The following is a 21,799-nucleotide window of genomic DNA, read 5'->3' as shown; positions in this document are numbered from 1 at the left end:
ATATTATATTTCTATATTTTCTGTATTAACTTCATTTCCCCCCGTGTCCCCTGTATCCAGAGGCGGACCTGAAGAAACGTATCCGGGTGCACCTGCTCAACGCCCACGGCCTGGACGAGGCGGGCATCGATGGAGGGGGCATCTTCCGTGAATTCCTCAACGAGCTGCTCAAGTCGGGCTTCAACCCCAACCAGGGGTTCTTCAAGACCACCAACGAGGGCCTTCTCTACCCCAGCCCCACCGCCCAGATGCTGGTGGGAGACTCCTTCGCCAGACACTACTACTTCCTGGGACGGATACTGGGGAAGGTAACGTTATCAATATATAAATTTTTATGTGTTCTATTGGATCGAGGCGAGACAATGGAAAGATAGTGTTTCACAAAGGCAGTGGGCCGGATTCGAACCCATGCCGACGCTGGGAAAACGTGTGCTGTTGGGGGGCTAGACCACCCAGGCTGCACTGGGAAAGGTAAAGCTGTCTATTTCCAGGTCTCTGTAAAAGTCAGTGTTCTTGTGTAGTCAATACAGTGTAAAGTGGAGCCTCTAGCTAGGTTCCATTAACTTGTCCAGTGATCTCTTTGATGATATCTAGAACGTTTGAAAAGAAGGTAGATTGCCTGCCATGGGTGCGTTTCCATTGAGATGTCTTATCTAAAAACAGCAGGACATAATGACGTTTCACCTGAAGAAAAAAATTCCCCATTATCCATTTAAGCAAATTGCCGTTCTGCCCTTGAGCAAGGCAGTTAACCCCCAACAACAACTGCTCCCCGGGCGCCGATGACGTGGACGTCGATTAAGGCAGGCCCCTCCACCTCTCCGATTCAGAGGGGTTGGGTTAAATGCGGAAGACACATTTCAGTTGAATGTATTCAGCTGTGCAACTAACTTTCCCTTTCCCATAAACTGGCGATGGCCTGTATGCCCGGCCCACCTATTGGTTTCATAAAAAAAAAATATATATATATATATAATGTTTTTATTTAACTAGGGAAGTCAGTTAAGAACACATTTTTATTTACAATGACGGCCTAGGAACAGTGGGTTAACTGCCTTGTTCATGGGCAGAACGACAGATTTTTACCTTGTCAGCTCAGGGATTCGATCTAGCAACTTTTCATGTACTGGCCCAACGCTCTAACCACTAGGCTACCTGCCGCCCCATATCTCAGGTAGCCTGCAAAAGCCAGCATGGATAGTAGTAGGGCTAACCCCATTTAGTCGACTGGTCCATTGTTTGGTCAATATGCTGTTGGTCGACCAAGATATTTTTTAGTCGAGCAGTGGCAAATATATAGAAAGAAATGATGGCACACGAGAGACCTGTCTGATTCACGCCTGTGACTGAACTAATCCATTGCTGAGGCCTCGGAGATGGCACCCCAGTATCACCAGTAGTACATTTACCGTTAATTCCAATCCTTTCTACGTTTGTTAGTGCATTCAGTATATTATTGTTACAGTCTTACTGTTGTAATTGTAGGAGTGAACACGTTGTTTGCAGAGCGCACAACCTTAATTCCATTTAGGAGTTGTCAATTTATTCATTCTTTTGTTTGAAGCGCTCCTGTCAATCTTGACTAAGGACACGCTCTTGATTATGCATAGAAGTAGGCCTAGGCTACCTGGCCAGCGCACAAATGTAGGCCTAGAAATGTGCCCATTTGGGGATCTAATACTATTTCTGATTGTCTTAACTCGCCATCACTGTGGAGCTTCTAATAAAAATACATGTTTTATTCATCTGCCGTTTCCATTACAAATGTTTGCGACATTGCATTTGTGGAATAAACCTGGGTCAATGGGAACCTGCCTAATGTCACAGACAATGGAAGAATGAGATGCTAAAGTACTTGCAGCGGGAACTCACCAATTTAGAAATTAGGGAAGACTCACCCAAGGGTGTAGTTATTATCACCAGGTATCTTCAAGCATTAACGGAAACAACAAGCACCTCTAATGTTGTAATTAGATGGTAAACCAACCAATGTGTGTAAGTAGATGGTAGGTAGATAAACCGACCAACGTTTGATGAAGTCTAATCAGTTAATGAGATGTGAAATGTAGTCGGCAACACCGCGCTCCAGTACCTCAGGGAGGGGGTTCTGGCCTGCCCTCTTGTGGTCCTTCTCTGAGGGTCGCACTATGCCCCGGACACCAGCAGATCATCTGGGTTTGATCAGAGATCACTACCAATGAGGCTGCCCTAAAATTGAATAACAGAGGTACAGTACAGGGACAAGGCTGATTCATTATAACATGTTATGGTTGTTAGCATTTCAACTTGACTTCATATCTAACAAAGGTGTTTGGTGTCCTTGATAATTATTATTTTATGTCCAAGAATGTGACCAGTTTGAATGGAATAAGTTTGGTTTATTTACCCAACAGCATGTGCAATCTGTTGATGGCTTTGTTTTCCCTTCCCCCTTTTCCCCTCCCTGATGACACAATTTATTAGAGCCTAATGTTTTTAAATGTTCTTTAATGCATGTGCTGGCTGATTGTTTATCGAGATGCTGTGAGAGAGTGTGTGTGTGTGTGTGAGTCGGAAGAGGGGTCATCTCATTCTCAACGGGAGAAGAATGACCTCATGACAACCGGCCCCCTCTCAATATGGCCTTCAATTAGCCGGTGATTCTTTCCTCATTGTTTGTGGAGCGATTGCATTTGGCCGGGCGCTAAATCAGCGCCAGCCCCCCGCCGTCTGGGACATAAATAAGCGGTCAAAGCATGTGGTAATAGCATTTTGATCTGAAAGTCCTCTCTCTTTCTCTCTCTCTCTCTCTCTCTCGCTCTCTCCAAGATGGTCCCGTCCACTCGTCAGAGCACCATAACTCCTCCTGGGCTTTGGCCCTAAATAGCACACTATTCCCTTTTTATACTGCACTACTTTTGACCAGTCATATGGGCCCTTGTCAAAGTAGTGCACTACATAGGGCTTTAGGGTGCCATTTGGGACTAGGCCTGGTCTCTCTCTGTATTCGTCCCACTCTGAAATGGCCAGTCAGCTGCTAGCAGCATGCTCTGCTCCCCCCTCCCCTCTCACTACAGCTAATGGCTCAGGCAATAAAGGTGGGGGAAATTATTTAGAATTTGGCTTTCAATTAACCCTACCTAAAGTTCTCTCTTTCTCCATAAATACGGGCTTGTGAGTGCTCGTTTGAGTGGTATATTGATATTTGTTTAGTGCTGTTATTGGCGATGAACCGGGAGGAAAGATGGAACTGTTATAGATTAGGATTGCATCACTGCTGCGCTGAGATGCGTGGTACACACGCCAGGGCCTATGGGACACAGGAGATTAATATAGTTAATGAATGGCCTCCCGGCCTGCCATTGTTGTGGAGGTAATGTATTGTCGTCAGGAGTGGGCCTGTTTGGGGTACTCACTGAAATGGGATTGGACATCACAATATGGGCTATCGCTCTTCCTAACTTGTCCTCCCAACTGACATGTATAAAGGTTGACTCCACAAACAGAAACCACATAACATTACAGACCACATGAGTATATAATGAGAATGAAAGCATATTGAATTCGCATAGCCTTCAGTATTGTATCTCTCTAGCATCTGGATTCTAAGGCAAGGTTGCTGGTCTCTCACTGTTCTCTCTGGCATCTAAAATCAACCGTGCAATGTCCACTAAAAAAAGGGCAAATCACCTCAAGTTAACGTCAAACCAAATAATTTAGTTGATTTGGTCATGAAAAAAACAATATTCATGTTGCTAAAGTTGGACTGTGTTTGGCTTACAGTTCCTCGTGGCCCATAGACTGATTTCAGAGTGAGGAACCATCCAAGTTGTAAAATACTGAACTTCCCTTTTAAGATGCTGTGCAGCCTGGTTGCTGTTTTCGGAGCCCCTCTTTTTCCAGACTCTTTTGTTGGGCTATTAAAGAGAGAGGTCTCCTGTTGCCAGTCTCACAGCTCCACATCACTGTCCAGCCAGGCTCCCAGTAACCTTCAGTAGGACGTGTGGATCAGACTGCCCCCCTCCTCTCAAATCAAATATTTTTTGGTCACATACACATGGTTAGCAGATGTTAATGCGAGTGTAGCGAAATGCTTGTGCTTCTAGTTCCAACAATGCAGTAATAACCAACAAGTAATCTAACCTAACAATTCCACAACTACTACCTTACACACACAAGTGTAAAGGGATAAAGAATATGTACATAAAGATATATGAATGAATGATGGTACAGAACGGCATAGGCAAGATGCAGTAGATGGTATCGAGTACAGTATATACATATGAGATGAGTAATGTAGAGTATGTAAACATAAAAGTGGCATAGTTTAAAGTGGCTAGTGATACATGTATTACATAAAGATGGCAAGATGCAGTAGATGATAGAGTACAGTATATACATATGAGATGAGTAAAGTAGGGTATGTAAACATTATATTAAGTGGCATTGTTTAAAGTGGCTAGTGATACATTTTTTTTTACATCAATTTCCATTATTAAAGTGAGCTGGAGTTGAGTCAGTATGTTGGCAGCAGCTACTCAATGTTAGTGGTGGCTGTTTAACAGTCTGATGGCCTTGAGATAGAAGCTGTTTTTCAGTCTCTCGGTCCCTGCTTTGATGCACCTGTACTGACCTCGCCTTCTGGATGATAGCGGGGTGAACAGGCAGTGGCTCGGGTGGTTGTTGTCCTTGATGATCTTTATGGCCTTCCTGTGATATTGGGTGGTGTAGGTGTCCTGGAGGGCAGGTAGTTTGCCCCCGGTGATGCGTTGTGCTGACCTCACTACCCTCTGGAGAGCCTTACGGTTATGGGCGGAGCAGTTGCCGTACCAGGCGGTGATACAGCCCGACAGGATGCTCTCAATTGTGCATCTGTAGAAGTTTGTGAGTGCTTTTGGTGACAAGCCGAATTTCTCCAGCCTCCTGAGGTTGAAGAGGCACTGCTGCGCCTCCTTCACAACGCTGTCTGTGTGGGTGGACCAATTCAGTTTGTCTGTGATGTGTATGCCGAGGAATTTAAAACTTACTACCCTCTCCACTACTGTCCTGTCGATGTGGATAGGGGGTTGCTCCCTCTGCTGTTTCCTGAAGTCCACAATCATCTCCTTTGTTTTGTTGACGTTGAGTGTGAGGTTATTTACCTGACACCACACTCCGAGGGCCCTCACCTCCTCCCTGTAGGCCGTCTCGTCATTGTTGGTAATCAAGCCTACCACTGTAGTGTTGTCCGCAAACTTGATGATTGAGTTGGAGGCGTGCATGGCCACGCAGTCGTGGGTGAACAGGGAGTACAGGAGAGGGCTCAGAACGCACCCTTGTGGGGCCCCAGTGTTGAGGATCAGCGGGGTGGAGATGTTGTTACCTACCCTCACCACCTGGGCGCGGCCCGTCAGGAAGTCCAGTACCCAGTTGCGCAGGGCGGGGTCGAGACCCCGGGTCTCGAGCTTGATGACGAGTTTGGAGGGTACTATGGTGTTAAATGCTGAGCTGTAGTCGATGAACAGCATTCTCACATAGGTATTCCTCTTGTCCAGATGGGTTAGGGCAGTGTGGTTGAGATTGCGTCGTCTGTTGACCCATTGGGGCGGTAAGCAAATTGGAGTGGGTCTAGGGCACATATGTCAGAGTCAAGGCCCGCGGGCCACATCCGGCCCGCAAGAAGGTTTTTTACGGCCCCTGGGATGATCTTGATTTATTATTAGAACCGGCCCGCAGCAAGCCGGCAGCCCGCAGATCTTTTACACGCACCAATACTACATTTCCCACAATGCAAAGGTGACGCACCGAGCAGTAGGCTGCTTCATTTCAATATTTATTGGCACAGCAGTCGTCAGCATCACAGTAAAATTAACTTTCAGATACCCATCAAAAATGGCAAAACGGAAGGTGGATACTGAGAACCGGGGGTTTCAAACAAGGTGGGAGTCGGAGTATATGTTCACGAAGGTAGCTGGAAAACCTGTGTGTCTTCTGTGTGGAGAAAGTGTGGCGGTACTGAAAGAGTATAATCTGAGACGACATTATGAAACGAAACACGCGGACAAAAACAAGAATATGGACATGGAACAAAGGCTACAAAAGGCAGAGGAATTAAAACGAGGCCTCAAATCTCGACAGGCTCTGTTCAAAAAAGCCAAATCACAAGGCCAGGCTGCTGTCAAGGCCAGTTTTATTTTGGCAGAAGAGATCGCTAAATCAGCCCGGCCATTTACGGAGGGGGATTTCATCAAAAACTGCATGATTAAAGTTTGTGACGAAGTTTGCCCAGAAAAAAGGCAACTCTTTTTAAATGTGAGTCTGAGCAGAAACACCATTGCCGAGAGAGTAGACCAGTTGTCCATCAATCTAAAAGAGCAGCTTGTGAAAAAGGGAAAAGATTTTATTGCATATTCCTTGGCTGTGGATGAGAGCACCGACATTTCTGACATTGCCCAGTTGTCAATTTTCATCCGCGGAGTGGACTCCAACCTAAGCGTGACAGAGGAGTTTTTGGCTTTACGTCCTATGCATGGCACAACTACGGGGCATGATTTGTATGAAGAGGTGTCAAGATGTGTAAATGAGATGGAGCTGCCTTGGGAAAAACTCGTGGGTTTGACAACCGACGGAGCACCTGCGATGTGTGGACACAGGAGCGGACTGGTGGCGAAGATACGGGAAAAGATGCAAGAGGAAAACGCGACAGGTGAGCTGACAGCTTATCATTGTATCATACACCAGGAAGCGTTGTGCGGTAAAGCCTTGAAAATGGAGCATGTAATGAGCATCATCACGCGCACAGTTAACTTTATCAGAGCCAAAGGTTTGAATCACCGCCAGTTCAAGGCATTTCTGACGGAGTTAGAAACGGAGCATGGTGATTTGCCTTATCACACAGAGGTGCGATGGCTAAGCCAGGGAAAGGTGCTTCAAAGATGTTTCGAGCTTCGTGAGGAGATTTGTCTGTTCTTGGACAGCAAAGGGAAAGACACAACACAACTCCGAGACGAAATGTTTCTGTGTGAAATGGCTTTTCTGTGTGACATTACGAGTCATCTGAATGCAATAAACTTGCAGCTGCAGGGTCGGGATCGTGTCATCTCTGATATGTACAGTACAGTGAAGGCATTTAAAACCAAACTGACTCTGTGGGAGACGCAGATGCGGAAAGAAAATTTGAGCCACTTTCCCAGCTGCCAGACCATGAAAGAGAAGCTCTCTACCAGTGCGTTCCCGAGCACACAGTTGGCTGATAAAATAGGTATGCTTGCCGCTGACTTTCGACGCCGATTTGCTGACTTTGAAGCACAAAAAAGCAGGTTGGAACTGCTCGGTAACCCATTTGCTGTTGACGTGGAAAGCTCACCACCAAACCTCCAAATGGAGTTGATTGACCTCCAATGCAATGATGCACTGAGGGCAAAATATGCGGCAGTGGGTGCTGCGGAGTTCGCCCGTTTCCTCCCCGGCACAATGCCCCAGCTGCGCATCCAGGCTGCTCAAACGTTGTCTATGTTTGGCAGCACATACCTGTGTGAACAACTGTTTTCTTTGATGAACCTGAACAAAACATCACACAGAAGTCGACTTACTGCTGAACACCTCCACTCAATTCTGAGGATTTCTTCAGCTCAGAGCCTTACCCCGAACATTGATGAACTTGTGGAAAAGATGGGACACCACCAAGTATCACCCTCAACCTCAAACAAGTGAACATTACTGTGCAATCACATATTTAGAGTTTTTACTCAGTTCAAGTTTAAAAGTTAAAATTTAATATTTGTTTTCACTGCATGTTACTTCTCCTTAAACAAAGTGTTGTTTTTGATTAATAGATTTTTGCACTTTATTTTTTTGTATTTCAATCCAATTATATTTTAAAAATATTTCAGTTGAGTGGATGATAGAAAATTGCTATTATTGTTTTTTCTTTGAAGTAAATTTAGCCCACTTTTGCTAAAATAGAAAATATAGTCTACTGATGGTGCCTTGAATACCGGTTTCTTTCATTTAATGTTCATGTTATGGGGATATTTATATAAAGGAAATTTGTCTTTTGTGTCTGTTGAAAATTAAAGATTACTGACAGAGCCATAAGAAAATATTGCTTTATTTATCTGATCATATTGTAATATATTTGTTAGGTTTTCAGTAGGTTCAATTAGGTTCACTAGACTATATGCGTCATTTAAAAATTTTTCAATGAACATTCGAACAGTCCGGCCCTCGTCTTGTAGCTGATTTTTTTATTTGGCCCTCCGTCCATTTGACTTTGACACCCCTGGTCTAGGGTGTCAAGTAGTGTGGAGGTGATATGGTCCTTGACTAGTCTCTCAAAGCACTTCATGATGACGGAAGTGAGTGCTACGGGGCGGTAGTCGTTTAGCTCAGTTACCTTAGCTTTCTTGGGAACAGGAACAATGGTGGCCCTCTTGAAGCATGTGGGAACAGCAGACTGGGATAAGGATTGATTGAATATGTCCGTAAACACACCAGCCAGCTGGTCTGCGCATGCTCTGAGGACGCGGCTGGGGATGCCGTCTGGGCCTGCAGCCTTGCGAGGGTTAACACGTTTAAATGTTTTACTCACGTCGGCTGCAGTGAAGGAGAGTCCGCAGGTTTTGGTAGCGGGCCGTGTCAGTGGCGCTGTATTGTCCTCAAAGCGAGCAAAGAAGTTATTTAGTCTGTCTGGGAGCAAGACATCCTGGTCTGCGACTGGGACTGGTTTTCTTTTTGTAATCCTTGATTGACTGTAGACCCTGCCACATACCTCTCTTGTGTCTCCACGCCTCACCCATTACTCACCCCATCCATCCACCTGGAACACCCACCCTGCCCCCTCATGATAGTGCACTGCACCCAAAAGCCCTGTATTGTTAGCCCTGACCTGCCCTCCAAACTCTCTGAGTGGCTGAAGTTTTGTGTGTTTGTGTGCACCCCTCCCTCACCCTCCTCTGTCCTCCCTAGTGCCTTTCCTCATTGATCTACCCGGTCGGACTAAAAGTTCCCCTTCAGAGGTGTCCAGGTTGCACCCCTGATTGATAGTGATGCGTTTGAAAGGCATTATATTTTGATTGATTCTTAATGTTGTAAATTAAGGGATTTATTTGGCAGCTAACAGAAGGCAACCTGCAATGTTGTCGGGCGTTTATTCTCCCTGATGGCGCCGCGATCTGTTTTAATTGCGTTGCCACTGCACTCACTTATATTAAAAGGGGACGACGGTCCATAATTAATCAGTTTTATCCCGAGTCATTTTGGCACAATTTCTGGCAATAAACACCCATAAATAAAGCGACCGAAAAAATAAAATAAATACCACAGATTTTTACTCTTCCCCCATACAGGTCTACTTATTGCCACCTCTTCCCGGCACTGTGTTGTTATTGATAGGTTTCAAGGGGGCACGCGGCGCATATGGTCAGGGAATTCGTAGAGGCTACCCGAGAAATGCTGAGTGGATTCATTTGCATAAAAAATAGACTGTGTTTGAAGTTGCCCAATTAACCTGTGTTTAGAAAATAGCCAGGGATTTATGCCTGCCTATTTGTTTTAAGATGCATGCATTATGGAAATGGTGTAGATTTATAATCCATTTAGCTGATGTGGTCAGGATTTTTTTTTTTGTGCAATCATTTATAAGGACCTGTATATTTAATGCTTGGAAAGGGCTCTTTCTTTAGGACAATTCCAGTACATTAGCTCCCCGTTTTATGAGCCACCTGCTTGGCCATGGTTCTTAATGGCAGCCCAGGTCAAGGATAGAATTGACATTTATAAAGTTTGAGGCGGGCAGATTTGAAAGCCCGTATGTTTTAGACAGATTATGTTCTTGTGTTGCGCTCTTGCGCCGATGCGAACTGATTTACTACGTTAAACGCTGTCACATCCTGTGTTCCCGTCACTCTTTTAACAATGCGTGGCGTAATGGTTTTTAATTGAAAACTGCAAAGATGGCTCATCTTTATCCATTGTTGTTATTGATTATTCTCTTCACTGTTCTGCCACTGGTTATGTTAGTCTGATTTGTATGACTTTATCATGGCCTTATTTTTATCATAAGAAATAATATATGCCATTTAGCAGACGCTTTTATCCAAAGCGACTTACATCTCATATGCACATATATTTTCATATGGGTGGCCACAGCTGGAATTGAACCCATGATCCTGGTGTTGGAAGCACCATGCTCTACCAACTGAGCCACACAGGATCACATCATGTTTCGTGACCTTTTGACCAGAGTTAATCTATGACCTTGACCTTTGTTTCCTGTCTCCCTATAGGCACTGTATGAGAACATGCTGGTTGAGCTGCCATTTGCCAGTTTCTTCCTGTCCAAGCTGCTGGGAACCAGTGCAGACGTGGACATCCACCACCTGGCCTCGCTGGACCCCGAGATGTACCGCAACCTGCTCTTCCTCAAGAGCTACGAGGAAGACGTGGAGGACCTGGGACTCAACTTCACCATTGTCAACAACGACCTGGGAGAGGCACAGGTGTGTGTGTGTGGGTGTGTGTTTTGGGTGGGTGTGTGGGTATCCGTGTGTGTTTTGTGGGGGGGGTTAAATAATTCACACACTACCACTCTCAGTATTATTCTCTCTATCATCTTTGATTGCCAGTGCCTCTTCCTCATTCGTGCCTGTTTCTGTGGCCTTGTCATTCTGTCCTTCAGTCCCTTTGTCCTGTTCTCTCCTTCTTGTCGGTCTCTAGCTGCCACGCTCCCCACTCCCTCTATACGCTCTCCCTGTGAGGTGTTAATAATTCATTTCCCTCACATTGTCTGTATTTGGCGCTGAGAGAGATAAAGCACGTCGCCCGCTCTCGCCCTGACTGCTGCTGTGCAGCGGGGAATAGAAGGCTCTGTGTTGACCGTTCCACCAAACGGGCCTTCGAGCAATTATCTCGGAACACGCCTGAGAGGCGCAACTTTTGCCACTTTAGCACGTCCGAGCCTGGCTGATTTGACAGAGCGGGCCTATTCAGTGCCCTCTGGTCCCCCTCACCAGTCTCCCCGGGCTGGGTTAAGCACTCTACCCACTCCGCCTGTTTGCTCAGGGCCTTAGCTTTTCTTATTAGCTCCTCTTTAAACAGGCTTGAACAGTGTCGTTAGAATGTAGCCAGTGTTTGCAAACAGGGCAATACAAATACAATACCGAAAACAATTTGCGGGAGATTAGGCACACACTCAGAGGCAGACTGGCCTATACATGCCCTCAGGAGATAGTCAAAGCAAGCAAACAAGATAAAGACAGCCATTCGCATGCAATAAGGTGTGGAGTCGATATGACCTGGAATCGCGTAACGTTACGGATTCAGAATGACCTGTTTGTTGAAAACATTGTAGATTTGATTAGTTTCTGTATTACCTTTTGACTGAAATGTTGTTAAATTAAAGGTAATATATAGAGGTAGACCTATTAACCGGAATGGCCAATTAATTAGGGCCGATTTCAAGTTTTCATAACAATCGGAAATCGGTATTTTTGGACACCGATTTGGCAGATTATTTTTTACATTTATTTTTTACCCCTTTATTTAATCTTTATTTAACTAGTCAAGTCAGTTAAGAACACATTCTTATTTTCAATGACGGCCTAGGAATGGTGGGTTAAATGCCTCGTTCAGGGGCAGAACGACAGATGTTCACCTTGTCAGCTCGGGGGATTCAATCTTGCAACCTTACAGTTAACTAGTCCAACGCTCTGACCACCTGCCTCTCATTGCACTCCACGAGGAGCCTGCCTGTTATGCGAATGCAGTAAGAAGCCAAGGTAAGTTGCTAGCTAGCATTAAACTTATCTTATAAAAAACAATCAATCATAATCACTAGTTAACTACACATGGTTGATGATATTACTAGTTTATCTAGCGTGTCCTGCGTTGCATATAATCGATGCGGTGCGTATCATTGCTCCAACGTGTACCTAATCATAAACATCAATGCCTTTCATAAAATCAATAGACAGAAGTATATATTTTTAAACCTGCATATTTAGCTAAAAGAAATCCAGGTTAGCAGGCAATATTAACCAGGTGAAATTGTGTCACTTCTCTTGCGTTCATTGCACGCAGAGTCAGTGTATATGCAACAGTTTGGGCCGCCTAATTTGCCAGAATGTTACGTAATTATAACATAACATTGAAGGTTGTGCAATGTAACAGGAATATTTAGACTTATGGATGCCACCCGTTAGATAAAATACGGAGCGGTTCTGTATTTCCCTGAAAGAATAAACGTCTTGTTTTCGAGATGATAGTTTACGGATTCGACCATATTAATAACCAAAGGCTCGTATTTCTGTGTGTTATTATGTTATAACTAAGTCTATGATTTGATAGAGCAGTCTGACTGAGCGGTGGTAGGCAGCAGCAGGCTCGTAAGCATTCATTCAAACAGCACTTTCGTACGTTTTGCCAGCAGCTCTTCGTTGTGTGTCAAGCATTGCGCTGTTTATGACTTCAAGCCTATCAACTCCCGAGATTAGGCTGGTGTAACCGATGTGAAATGGCTAGCTAGTTAGCAGGGTGTGTGCTAATAGCGTTTCAAACGTCACTCGCTCTGAGACTTGAAGTGGTTGTTCCCCTTGCTCTGCATAGGTAACGCTGCTTCGAGGGTGGCTGTTGTCGTTGTGTTTCTGGTTCGAGCCCAGGTAGGAGCGAGGAGAGGGAAGGAAGCTATACTGTTAAACTGGCAATACTATAGTGCCTATAAGAACATCCAATAGTCAAAGGTTAATGAAATACAAATCGTATAAGGAGAAATAGTCCTATAATTCCTATAATAACTACAACCTAAAACTTCTTACCTGGGAATATTGAAGACTCATGTTAAAAGGAACCACCAGCTTTCATATGTTCTCATGTTCTGATCAAGGAACTTAAACCTTAGCTTTCTTACATGGCACATATTGCACTCTTACTTTCTTCTCCAACACTTTGTTTTTGCATTATTTAAACCAAATTGAACATGTTTCATTATTTATTTGAGGCTAAATTGATTTTATTGATGTATTATATTAAGTTAAAATAAGTGTTCATTCAGTATTGTTGTAATCGTCATTATAACAAATCAAATTTAAAAAATCGTCAGATTAATCGGTATCGGCTTTTTTTTGGTCCTCCAATAATCGGTATTGGTATCGCCGTTGAAAAATCATAATCGGTCGACCTCTAGTAATATAGATACTTCCCAGTAATAAACCCCTTCTGTAGAAGGCATCTTACAACGGTGTACAATAAGAGCAAGCTGCCTATAGCTGACTAAAGTACACTTTTGTGGTACTTAATTTTCTCTTTAACCGACTTTGTAGAGCAAACATTTTGCGGGGGGGACATGCCCCCGCACCCCCTTAGCTGTCAAGTATTCACATTATTGAAAATGGTTACGATTTTTGGGAACACAATGATTTTAAAAGTATCATAAGCTCCTAAATGATCTGGATTATTTCACTGATTATTTTGTCCTAACTCCTCCAAAACCATTCAATCGATTTACAAACTATTCCAGGAAGGGGGGAGATCAGGATTTGTGACACAAAAGCTCAACAAACTATAGCTGATGAAACAGGTTGGTGGAAGAATCTTGTGCCAAACTTTTAATGGTCCAGCCAGTTCATGGACCATACCAAAGCCAGGAACAGAGAACTGGTCCTTATCCCTAGCGCACTGTCCCGTCTTAGGCCTGCGAAACCGACACCTGGGTCCCTTAGCCTGATCAGCGATTTCTCCCCTTGCTCCACTGGTACCCTCAAACAAGCTGTTTGGGCCTAAACACTCTAAAGTTCTAGTCTTGTGTTCAGCACTCTTGAGAGTATGCCTCCATTGACACAATAATATTACATGCTCCACTACCAAATTTCTACTTTTCATTTTGCGTGACACCTGATTGACACTTTACCTGTGAACACACGCCCTGACTCTGTTTTCAAATTGAGAAAGGAATACCCTCAGTAAAATGTGTTCAGGGTGACATGTTCCCTCTCTCTCCTGGTTGCTTTCTACGTGGCTGTGTGATAAATGCCTGTATGTCTGACGGGTTCTTTCTTCCAGGTGGTTGAGCTGAAGCCGGGAGGGAAGGACATCCCTGTGTCCACGGCCAACAGGATAGCATACATCCATTTAGTGGCTGATTACCGACTCAACAAACAGATCAGGCCCCACTGCCTGGCCTTCAGACAGGGCCTGGCCAACGTGGTAAACCTGGAGTGGCTGCGCATGTTTGACCAGCAGGAGATCCAGGTAACTTGGATTTTCACTCGGTTGGCAAAATCCACCAGGATTACTGGAAATTCTCTGAATTTTGGGAAAATTGCCTGAATTTTGCAACTCTATTCACATTACTTGCACACATAAAGATACATTTCTAATTATTCATCAATCTTTGCTATCCCACTACAGGTTTTGATATCTGGAGCTCATGTGCCCATTTGCCTTGACGACCTGAAGACGTTTACAAACTACTCAGGTATGATCGCATTATGGATGGTTTATACAACTTTATTGTAAGAAACCAAACTACTTAGGCTCAGTCATAATGGTGAAAATGATATCGAAGTGATACTCAGTTACTAGTAGTAGGAGTAACTGCTTTTGTCATTTTAATGTGTTGACCACCCCTCATCACTGTCAAACGCTCCCTAAAAACACTTCAGCGAGCAGGCCTTTCTAATCGACCTGGCCCGGGTATCCCGGAAGGATATTGACCTCTTTCCGTCAGTAGAGGATGCCTGGTTATTCCTTAAAAGTGCTTTCCTCACCATCTTAAATAAGCATGCCCCATTCAAAAAATGTAGAAGCAGGAACAGATATAGCCCTTGGTTCACCCCAGACCTGACTGCCCTTGACCAGCACAAAAACATCCTGTGGTGTACTGCATTAGCATCGAAAAGCCCCCGCGATATGCAACTTTTCAGGGAAGTTAGGAACCAAAATACACAGGCAGTTAGGAAAGCCAAGGCTATCTTTTTCAAACAGAAATTTGCATCCTGTAGCACAAACTCTAAAAGGTTTTGGGACACTGAAAAGTCCATGGAGAATAAGAGCACCTCCTCCCAGCTGCCCACTGCACTGAGGCTAGGAAACACTGTCGCCACCGATAAATCCACGATAATTGAGAATTTCACTAAGCATTTCTCTACGGCTGGCCATGCTTTCCACCTGGCTACCCCTACCCCAGCCAACAGTCTCGCACCCCCCACAGCAACTTGCCCAGCCCTTCCCCATTTCTCATTCACCCAAATCCAAACAGCTTATGTTCTGAAAGAGCGGCAAAATCTGTACCCCTACAAATCAGCCCGGGATAGAAAATCTAGACCCTCTCTTTCTAAAATTATCCGCTGAAATTGTTGCAACCCCTATTACTAGCCTTTTCAACCTCTTTCATATCGTTTGAGATCCCCAAAGATTGGAAAGCTGCTGCGGTCATCCCCCTCTTCAAAGGGGGAGACACTTGCTTCATATTTGTCGTCAAACCCACTGGCTCCAGGTCATCTATAAGTCTTTGCTAGGTAAAGCCCCGCCTTATCTCAGCTCACTGGTCACCATAGCAGCACCCACCCGTAGCACGCACCCCAGAAAGTATATTTCACTGGTCACCACCAAAGCCAATTCCTCCTTTGGTCGCCTTTCCTTACAGTTCTTTGCTGCCAATGACTGGAACGAACTGCAATAATCACTGAAGCTGGAGACTCATATCTCCCTCACTAACTTTAAGCACCAGCTGTCAGAGCAGCTCACAGATCACTGCACCTGTACATAACCCATCTGTAAATAGCCTATCCAACTACCTTATCCCCATACTGTTATTTATTTATTTTTCTCCTTTGCACCCCAGTATCTCTACTTGGACATTGATCTTCTGCACATCACATCCAGTACTTTTAATTGCTAAATTGTAATTATTTTGCCACTATGGCCTATTTATTGCCTTACCTCCTTATCCTACCTCATTTGCACACACTGTATATAGACTTTATATTGTATTATTGACTGTGTTTGTTTATTCCATGTGTAACTCTGTGTTGTTGTTTGTGTCGCACTGCTTTGCTTTATCTTGGCCAGGTCGCAGTTGTAAATGAGAATTGTTCTCAACTAGCCTACCTGGTTAAATAAAGGTGAAATTTAAAAAAGGAGGATTTCCATAGAGCTAACTGTCAAGCTTTCCTGTCAAGTTCATGGGCCAGGTGGCCTAGTCGTGGGATACGGTTGCTCTCTAAAGAATGTGTGGTTCAATGGCATGTGTGGTGGTCGAGGTGCTATGACTGGCATGACAACTACTTCTGTCTGCCAGTGGATTCATTTACAGGTGTTTTTTTTATATTGTCCTTTCTCTGTCCCTTTTCTCCAGGTGGTTACACTGCCACCCACCCTGTCATTACCATCTTCTGGGAGGTGGTAGAGAGCTTCACCGATGAAGAGAAACGCAAGCTGCTCAAGTTTGTCACCAGTTGCTCGCGGCCTCCTCTCCTGGGCTTCAAGGTGAGGGTTGACCAAAAGTTCACTATGTCAGTTTGTTCCTGCGCCCGTTTTATTTTCTACCCTCCGTCTGGTGTTGTTGATTGTAGCCGGTGCTATCAGGGGTTTAACCAAACACTCTTGAGTCCCAAATGGCACCCTATTCCCTATCTAATGTACACATTGACCAAAAGGAGTGCACTATTTAGGGAGCCATTTGGGACACAACCCCAGAGAAAGGCCAGCACTATGGAGTGTTCGCTGTTCTAATGGGCATGTAATGAAAATACCTGTCCTGATGACACCCTCCGATGAACATTTTCAAATTGGGCATAGTGATAAGACTACTAAGGCTCCCTGGTTCATGCTTATCTTATCCTGCACTGTGGTTTACAGCCCATCTCTGGATTATTAGCACTGTTGGCTCGTGAGTAGTAGTGAAGATAGTTTCACATTATTGATAATGATTTCCTCTTTCTTTAGTTGGGCACAGGGTATAACCCCAGAATGAATATACTAGTTTTTAATAGCCGACCCCAAAAACTAGCACCAAAACATTGCTGTAACATAATCTAAAACTGTTTGTTTCCAAAATGACTTCAGCCAAGAGCTGAATCCTGTGCTGAAATGGTGGAATTGCTTTTATCGGAATTACCATTATCGTGTCATCAGCTGCTGATTCCTCCAATCGAGAGCCGTTTCACTTTCCTAATGACTTGATTTATAGGGACACTAAAACGGTTGGAAATGGAAAAGAGAGCAATGCTGAAATCCATTAGGACTTTTATATACACACCTTACTTAGGATAACCAGCTGTAATTGTCATATGATTGGTTTTATTACTGTTTGTTGCCGTCTTTAGTTAAGAATACTTAAGTACTCGCACAGTGGGGAGAGAGAAGAGGCTATGGGTGGGAACACTCCTAAAAATCTCCCTTGGTGGCTTAGGAAGGAGGGCTGGAGAGCTCCCCCCTGTTTAATGAATTTGACATTGGGGAGTGTGTAGATGGGATGTCCTTGCCCTTCCCGGTTTCTTCCCCACTCCCGGTCTCCTCCTGATCTCCTCTCTGGGCCCGGAGAGGGGGCGATGATGGTGATTGGTAGGGTGGGGGGCGGGGAGCGGCCCCTGACCCTAACCCTGGGCCCGTGCCAGCCCAGCCTTAATTAGCTGCCGTAAACGTCCCAAAGATTCATTAGTGGAGAAATAGCTCTTTCATGAGAAGCCATTTAAAAAGATGATGGATAGCCTCTTTTTCCAGAATGATCGCTTCCTTAATGACACTTTCTCAATAAGCAACGATAGTTTAATACGATAATTGTCCGAAAAATGGCGTCGTTACCGCCGAGCCCCCCAGGAACCATTTAACCAGGCTGCTACAGGCGCTGAACCCCACGCCACGCTCCTAATCTTTAAATAGCTATAGAGCGGCTGGACGTTAGAAACAGAAAGGATGATTCCTGTGGATTCTAATGGAAACCGTCAATGTGTGCGCTCCAAATGGCACCTATTCCCTATATAGTGCACTACTTTTGACCAGGGACCATAGGAAAACCCATAGGGCTCTGGTCAAAAGTGGTGTACTATGTAGGGAATAGGGTGCCATTTGGGATGTGGCCAGTGTCTTGGCCTGGATGATGTGAGTGGAGATGGCCTGGCCTCATCACCAGAAAGTGTAATTTTATAAAGAGCCAGACTGAAAACATGAAATTACCATTTGCTACACTTGCTCAGCATCCAAGTGTCACACTCGGTCTCCTTCAAACATAAGACTATTTTAATTGTATATCCACACTTTTTTCAAGGCTTATCACATTTATATCCTGATGTCGCTTGTAATTAATTATTTTGGCCAGAAAAAAAACTGTTGTATCACTAGTGTTATGCCAGATGCGTGGTACATCAGTTGTATGAATTTAATGTATACAGGGCCTCCGTTGCCCTATGAACCTCTAGTTTGACACAGTTCTCCCTCCCCATCTCACCCATACTTCCAGGAACTGTACCCAGCTTTCTGCATCCATAACGGGGGGAATGACCTAGAGCGCCTGCCCACAGCTTCCACCTGCATGAACCTGCTTAAGCTGCCCGAGTTCTGCGACCAGCACCTGATGAGGAACAAGCTTCTGTACGCCATTGAGTCCTCCGCAGGCTTCGAGCTCAGCTGAGGGGGGGATGTCTGTGTCTTACTCCCTGCAACCACTGATTCAATTGACATGGACAGGCCAGAGAAGACTTCCTGTTGAGAGCGAGAGAACGAACATGATGAACTGATATCTCTCTTTGACTGTGTGTAGAACAGAAACGGGGGTGAAGGGATTGTCACCCAAGAGTGGGACGAGGGAAGAATGGAGGGGGGGGTGAGCGCAGAATGTTTTGGTTTTAAAGTAACTTACATGTGTATTCAAAATCCCCAAAAGAGCAGCAACAATAGAATCTCAAGGCTGTTTTTTTAAGACTTTGCGCAAAAGAAACAGACAAGATCTACTGTGAGTGTGTCCATGACCCTTCAGCAGAGTGCATTATGAAATAAACGACAATAACAATCGTGTTCACCAAAGATCGAACAGTGCTGTCTGAGGAGGAGAGAGGAACTGGCAATAAGAGGACAGAAATGGGGTGACACACAGGACTGCAGCACTCCTTACACCTCTGTCTCAAGGGCTTTGAGAGGGCCAGCTTGTCTGTTAGGGGCCTGTCCCTAATGGCATCCTATGGCCCTGGCCAAAAGTAGTGAACTATAAAGGGACTTGGGTGCCATTTGGGACACGTTTTCTACTAGAGGTAATATAAACTCACTTAGTTTTGTGATTACTGTAATGATTATTATTAATAGTAATTTCATAACATAAAAATGCAAATGCTTTGGGCAGGCTACTGTGTTGTTTTTCAAGGCAAAGAGTATTGCTAAGAGAGTGGACTATTGATTATGGAATATTTGTGAATATGTATATGTGTTTACACCACTCTTGTACGATTCCTTTAATCAGTATTTGTACAGGTTGCTTTTCTTGTGTTTTGAATGAAGGCCTCGTGTTCTCACACACATTAAAGTGAACCATCTATTCTACAGTATGTGCCCTGGCTGCAGTGATTATCCACCTATGGAGCAACAGCTGTGGATGCGTCCCAAATGGCACCCTATTCCCTAATTAGTGAATAAGGTGCCATTTGGGGTGGACACTGTCAAGTTGATAAGGCTAGTGAAACCTGACTATACATGTATCACCAGACTGGAAAAAATTGTCTAATATGATTAAATATGTCTTCTTTTTTTTTGCATTGAACTCCATTTTTTGTTGCCAGGTTATTTACAGTGAAGAACCTGGACATAAAACAAGCTGCTTTGTGCGTAATTTACAGTGAAGGACCTGGACATAAAACAAGGTGCTTTGTGGGGAAATCTCAAGCATTTTATTGCCCTCTGACATACAGTATAATGAAATAAACATCCAGTTAAGAAACACAGAGCGGAAACTATTCTAAGATTATGGGCCTTAGTCATAAATCTGCCTGAGTCCTGATGCAGTTGGGTTGATGGCATTTCCATCCATCCCTCCTCTCTAGCTTGTTCCAAATGGCACCCTATTACCTATATAGTGCTCTACTTTTGACCTATAGAGCTCTGGTAGTAGTGCCATGTGGGATGCATCCTGGAATAGCCAACCACTGCCTCTTCCCAAACTCAAATCCCATGCATCCAACAGGCCAGGGGGGCACTCAAAGCAGTTTGGGTCTTAAAAAGATGACTTCATATCAATTACAGAGATATTTATTTAGGGAATTGGCCTATCTGGATAGAGCCAAATTGAAACGTTTCTTACAGGAGTGTGAAAAGAATATGCATAACCATGGTAACAATTGAAAGTAAACAGTTTGGATATCATGGGGAAATTATTAGCCTAAAGGTGAAGTAGGCCTACACAACGGTTCACGTGACAAGACTGAATCAAAACATTACGCACTTGATTTGCGTTTGACATTTACTCTACATTTCGCCGGAAATACCCAGGATACATTCAATAACATAACACTATTCCTGGAAAATGTAGGAGAGGTGCAACATAAAAGACAAGGGTTTAAGTGCGGACTAAATGCACAGTTCCTAACCTAAGCAATTTCAATGCACTTTTATGAATCAAAGAAGTCTCCAACTATAAGGTGCTTTTCTTTACTAGCTGTGCCTCGAGGAACTAGAGCAAGCACACTTGAAGGCTAGTCGTTTCATTTGAAACATAACCCTGCATTCCCGCCATCACACAATTAGTGTTTACGCAATCCAAAAAGCTCCATTGTTAATCGCAATTTGGGTCAGGTGGGCATGATTTGAACTCTTGTTCTATTGCCAACATTGACTAGCTGAATGATCAAATACGATTTACAGCGTTAGACTTTCACAAGGCAATTTAGAGAAACGGATCGTAATTTTGGTGCGCATAGAAAAGAGTTATGGGTGCATTCAGGTGCGTGTGGTCCGGCGAATTTTCTTCACAATAAACAGTCTCATTCTTTCCAGAACAACCCAGGTTATGACGCCATGTCATATTGTAACTACATCAAACATAAGGATCATAAACGTTGACACTGTATATGACACGAGCTTCATGATTTGGAAATGTTGCTGTAAATAATGTGTTCTCAGTAAATTTACCTGGTAAAATAAGGGTTAAAAATATATATATTTGGAAATGTTAAGTGCCCATTTGGCTGACATCAAAGCGGTAGGCTCATCTTTCAAAATACACGGAGTAATTTAAAATGAACAGCATTTTCCTCAATTGGGCAAAACAAAAATGTGCTAAAGTCAGAGAATCGTTGCTGAATGATGACATGGATATTCAGCTAGGGGGATATACACTGCACCGGCTAGATAGAACAGCACACTCTGGTAAAACGAGGGGGGAAGGTCTGCATATTTGTAAACAACAGCTGGTGCACGAAATCTAAAGAAGTCTCTAGATTTTGCTCGCCTGAAGTTGAGTATCTTATGATAAACTGCAGACCACACTATTTGCTAAGAGAGTTTTCATCTATACTTTTCGTGGTTGTTGATTTACCACCACAGATGAAAGCTGGCACTAAGGCCGCACTCAGTCAGCTGTATAAGGATATAAGCAAACCGCTGATCCTCAACACTGGAGCCCCTCAGGGGTGCGTGCTCAGTCCCCTCCTGTACTCCCTGTTCACCCACAACTGCATGGCCAGGCAAGACTCCCAACACCATCATTAAGTTTGCAGACGACACAGTGGTAGGCTCGATCACAGACAACGACGAGACAGTCTATAGGGAGGAGGTCAGAGACCTGGCTGGGTAGTGCCAGAATAACAACCCATCCCTCAACATAACCAAGACTAAGGAATGATTGTGGACTACAGAAAAAGGA

The 21,799-nt window shown here is 44.2% G+C and overlaps 1 protein-coding gene across 1 annotated transcript in view; it reads left to right on the top strand.

Moving 5' to 3' along the window:
* LOC139420440 (ubiquitin-protein ligase E3C-like) overlaps positions 1-19,694 on the top strand; it is a 39,899-nt gene extending 20,205 nt beyond the window's left edge. Inside the window, exons 19-24 of the mRNA XM_071170581.1 lie at positions 61-308; positions 10,245-10,457; positions 14,014-14,202; positions 14,362-14,428; positions 16,310-16,440; positions 18,413-19,694. Coding sequence (XP_071026682.1) covers positions 61-308; positions 10,245-10,457; positions 14,014-14,202; positions 14,362-14,428; positions 16,310-16,440; positions 18,413-18,583 — 1,019 coding nt within the window. The 3' untranslated portion in view covers positions 18,584-19,694. The remainder of the gene's footprint in view (positions 1-60; positions 309-10,244; positions 10,458-14,013; positions 14,203-14,361; positions 14,429-16,309; positions 16,441-18,412) is intronic.
* The last annotated feature ends 2,105 nt before the right edge of the window (positions 19,695-21,799 follow it).

This window comes from Oncorhynchus clarkii, chromosome 11, assembly GCF_045791955.1.
Source record: "Oncorhynchus clarkii lewisi isolate Uvic-CL-2024 chromosome 11, UVic_Ocla_1.0, whole genome shotgun sequence".
NCBI lineage: Eukaryota > Metazoa > Chordata > Actinopteri > Salmoniformes > Salmonidae > Oncorhynchus > Oncorhynchus clarkii.
This window is presented reverse-complemented; position numbering and strand designations above follow the sequence as displayed.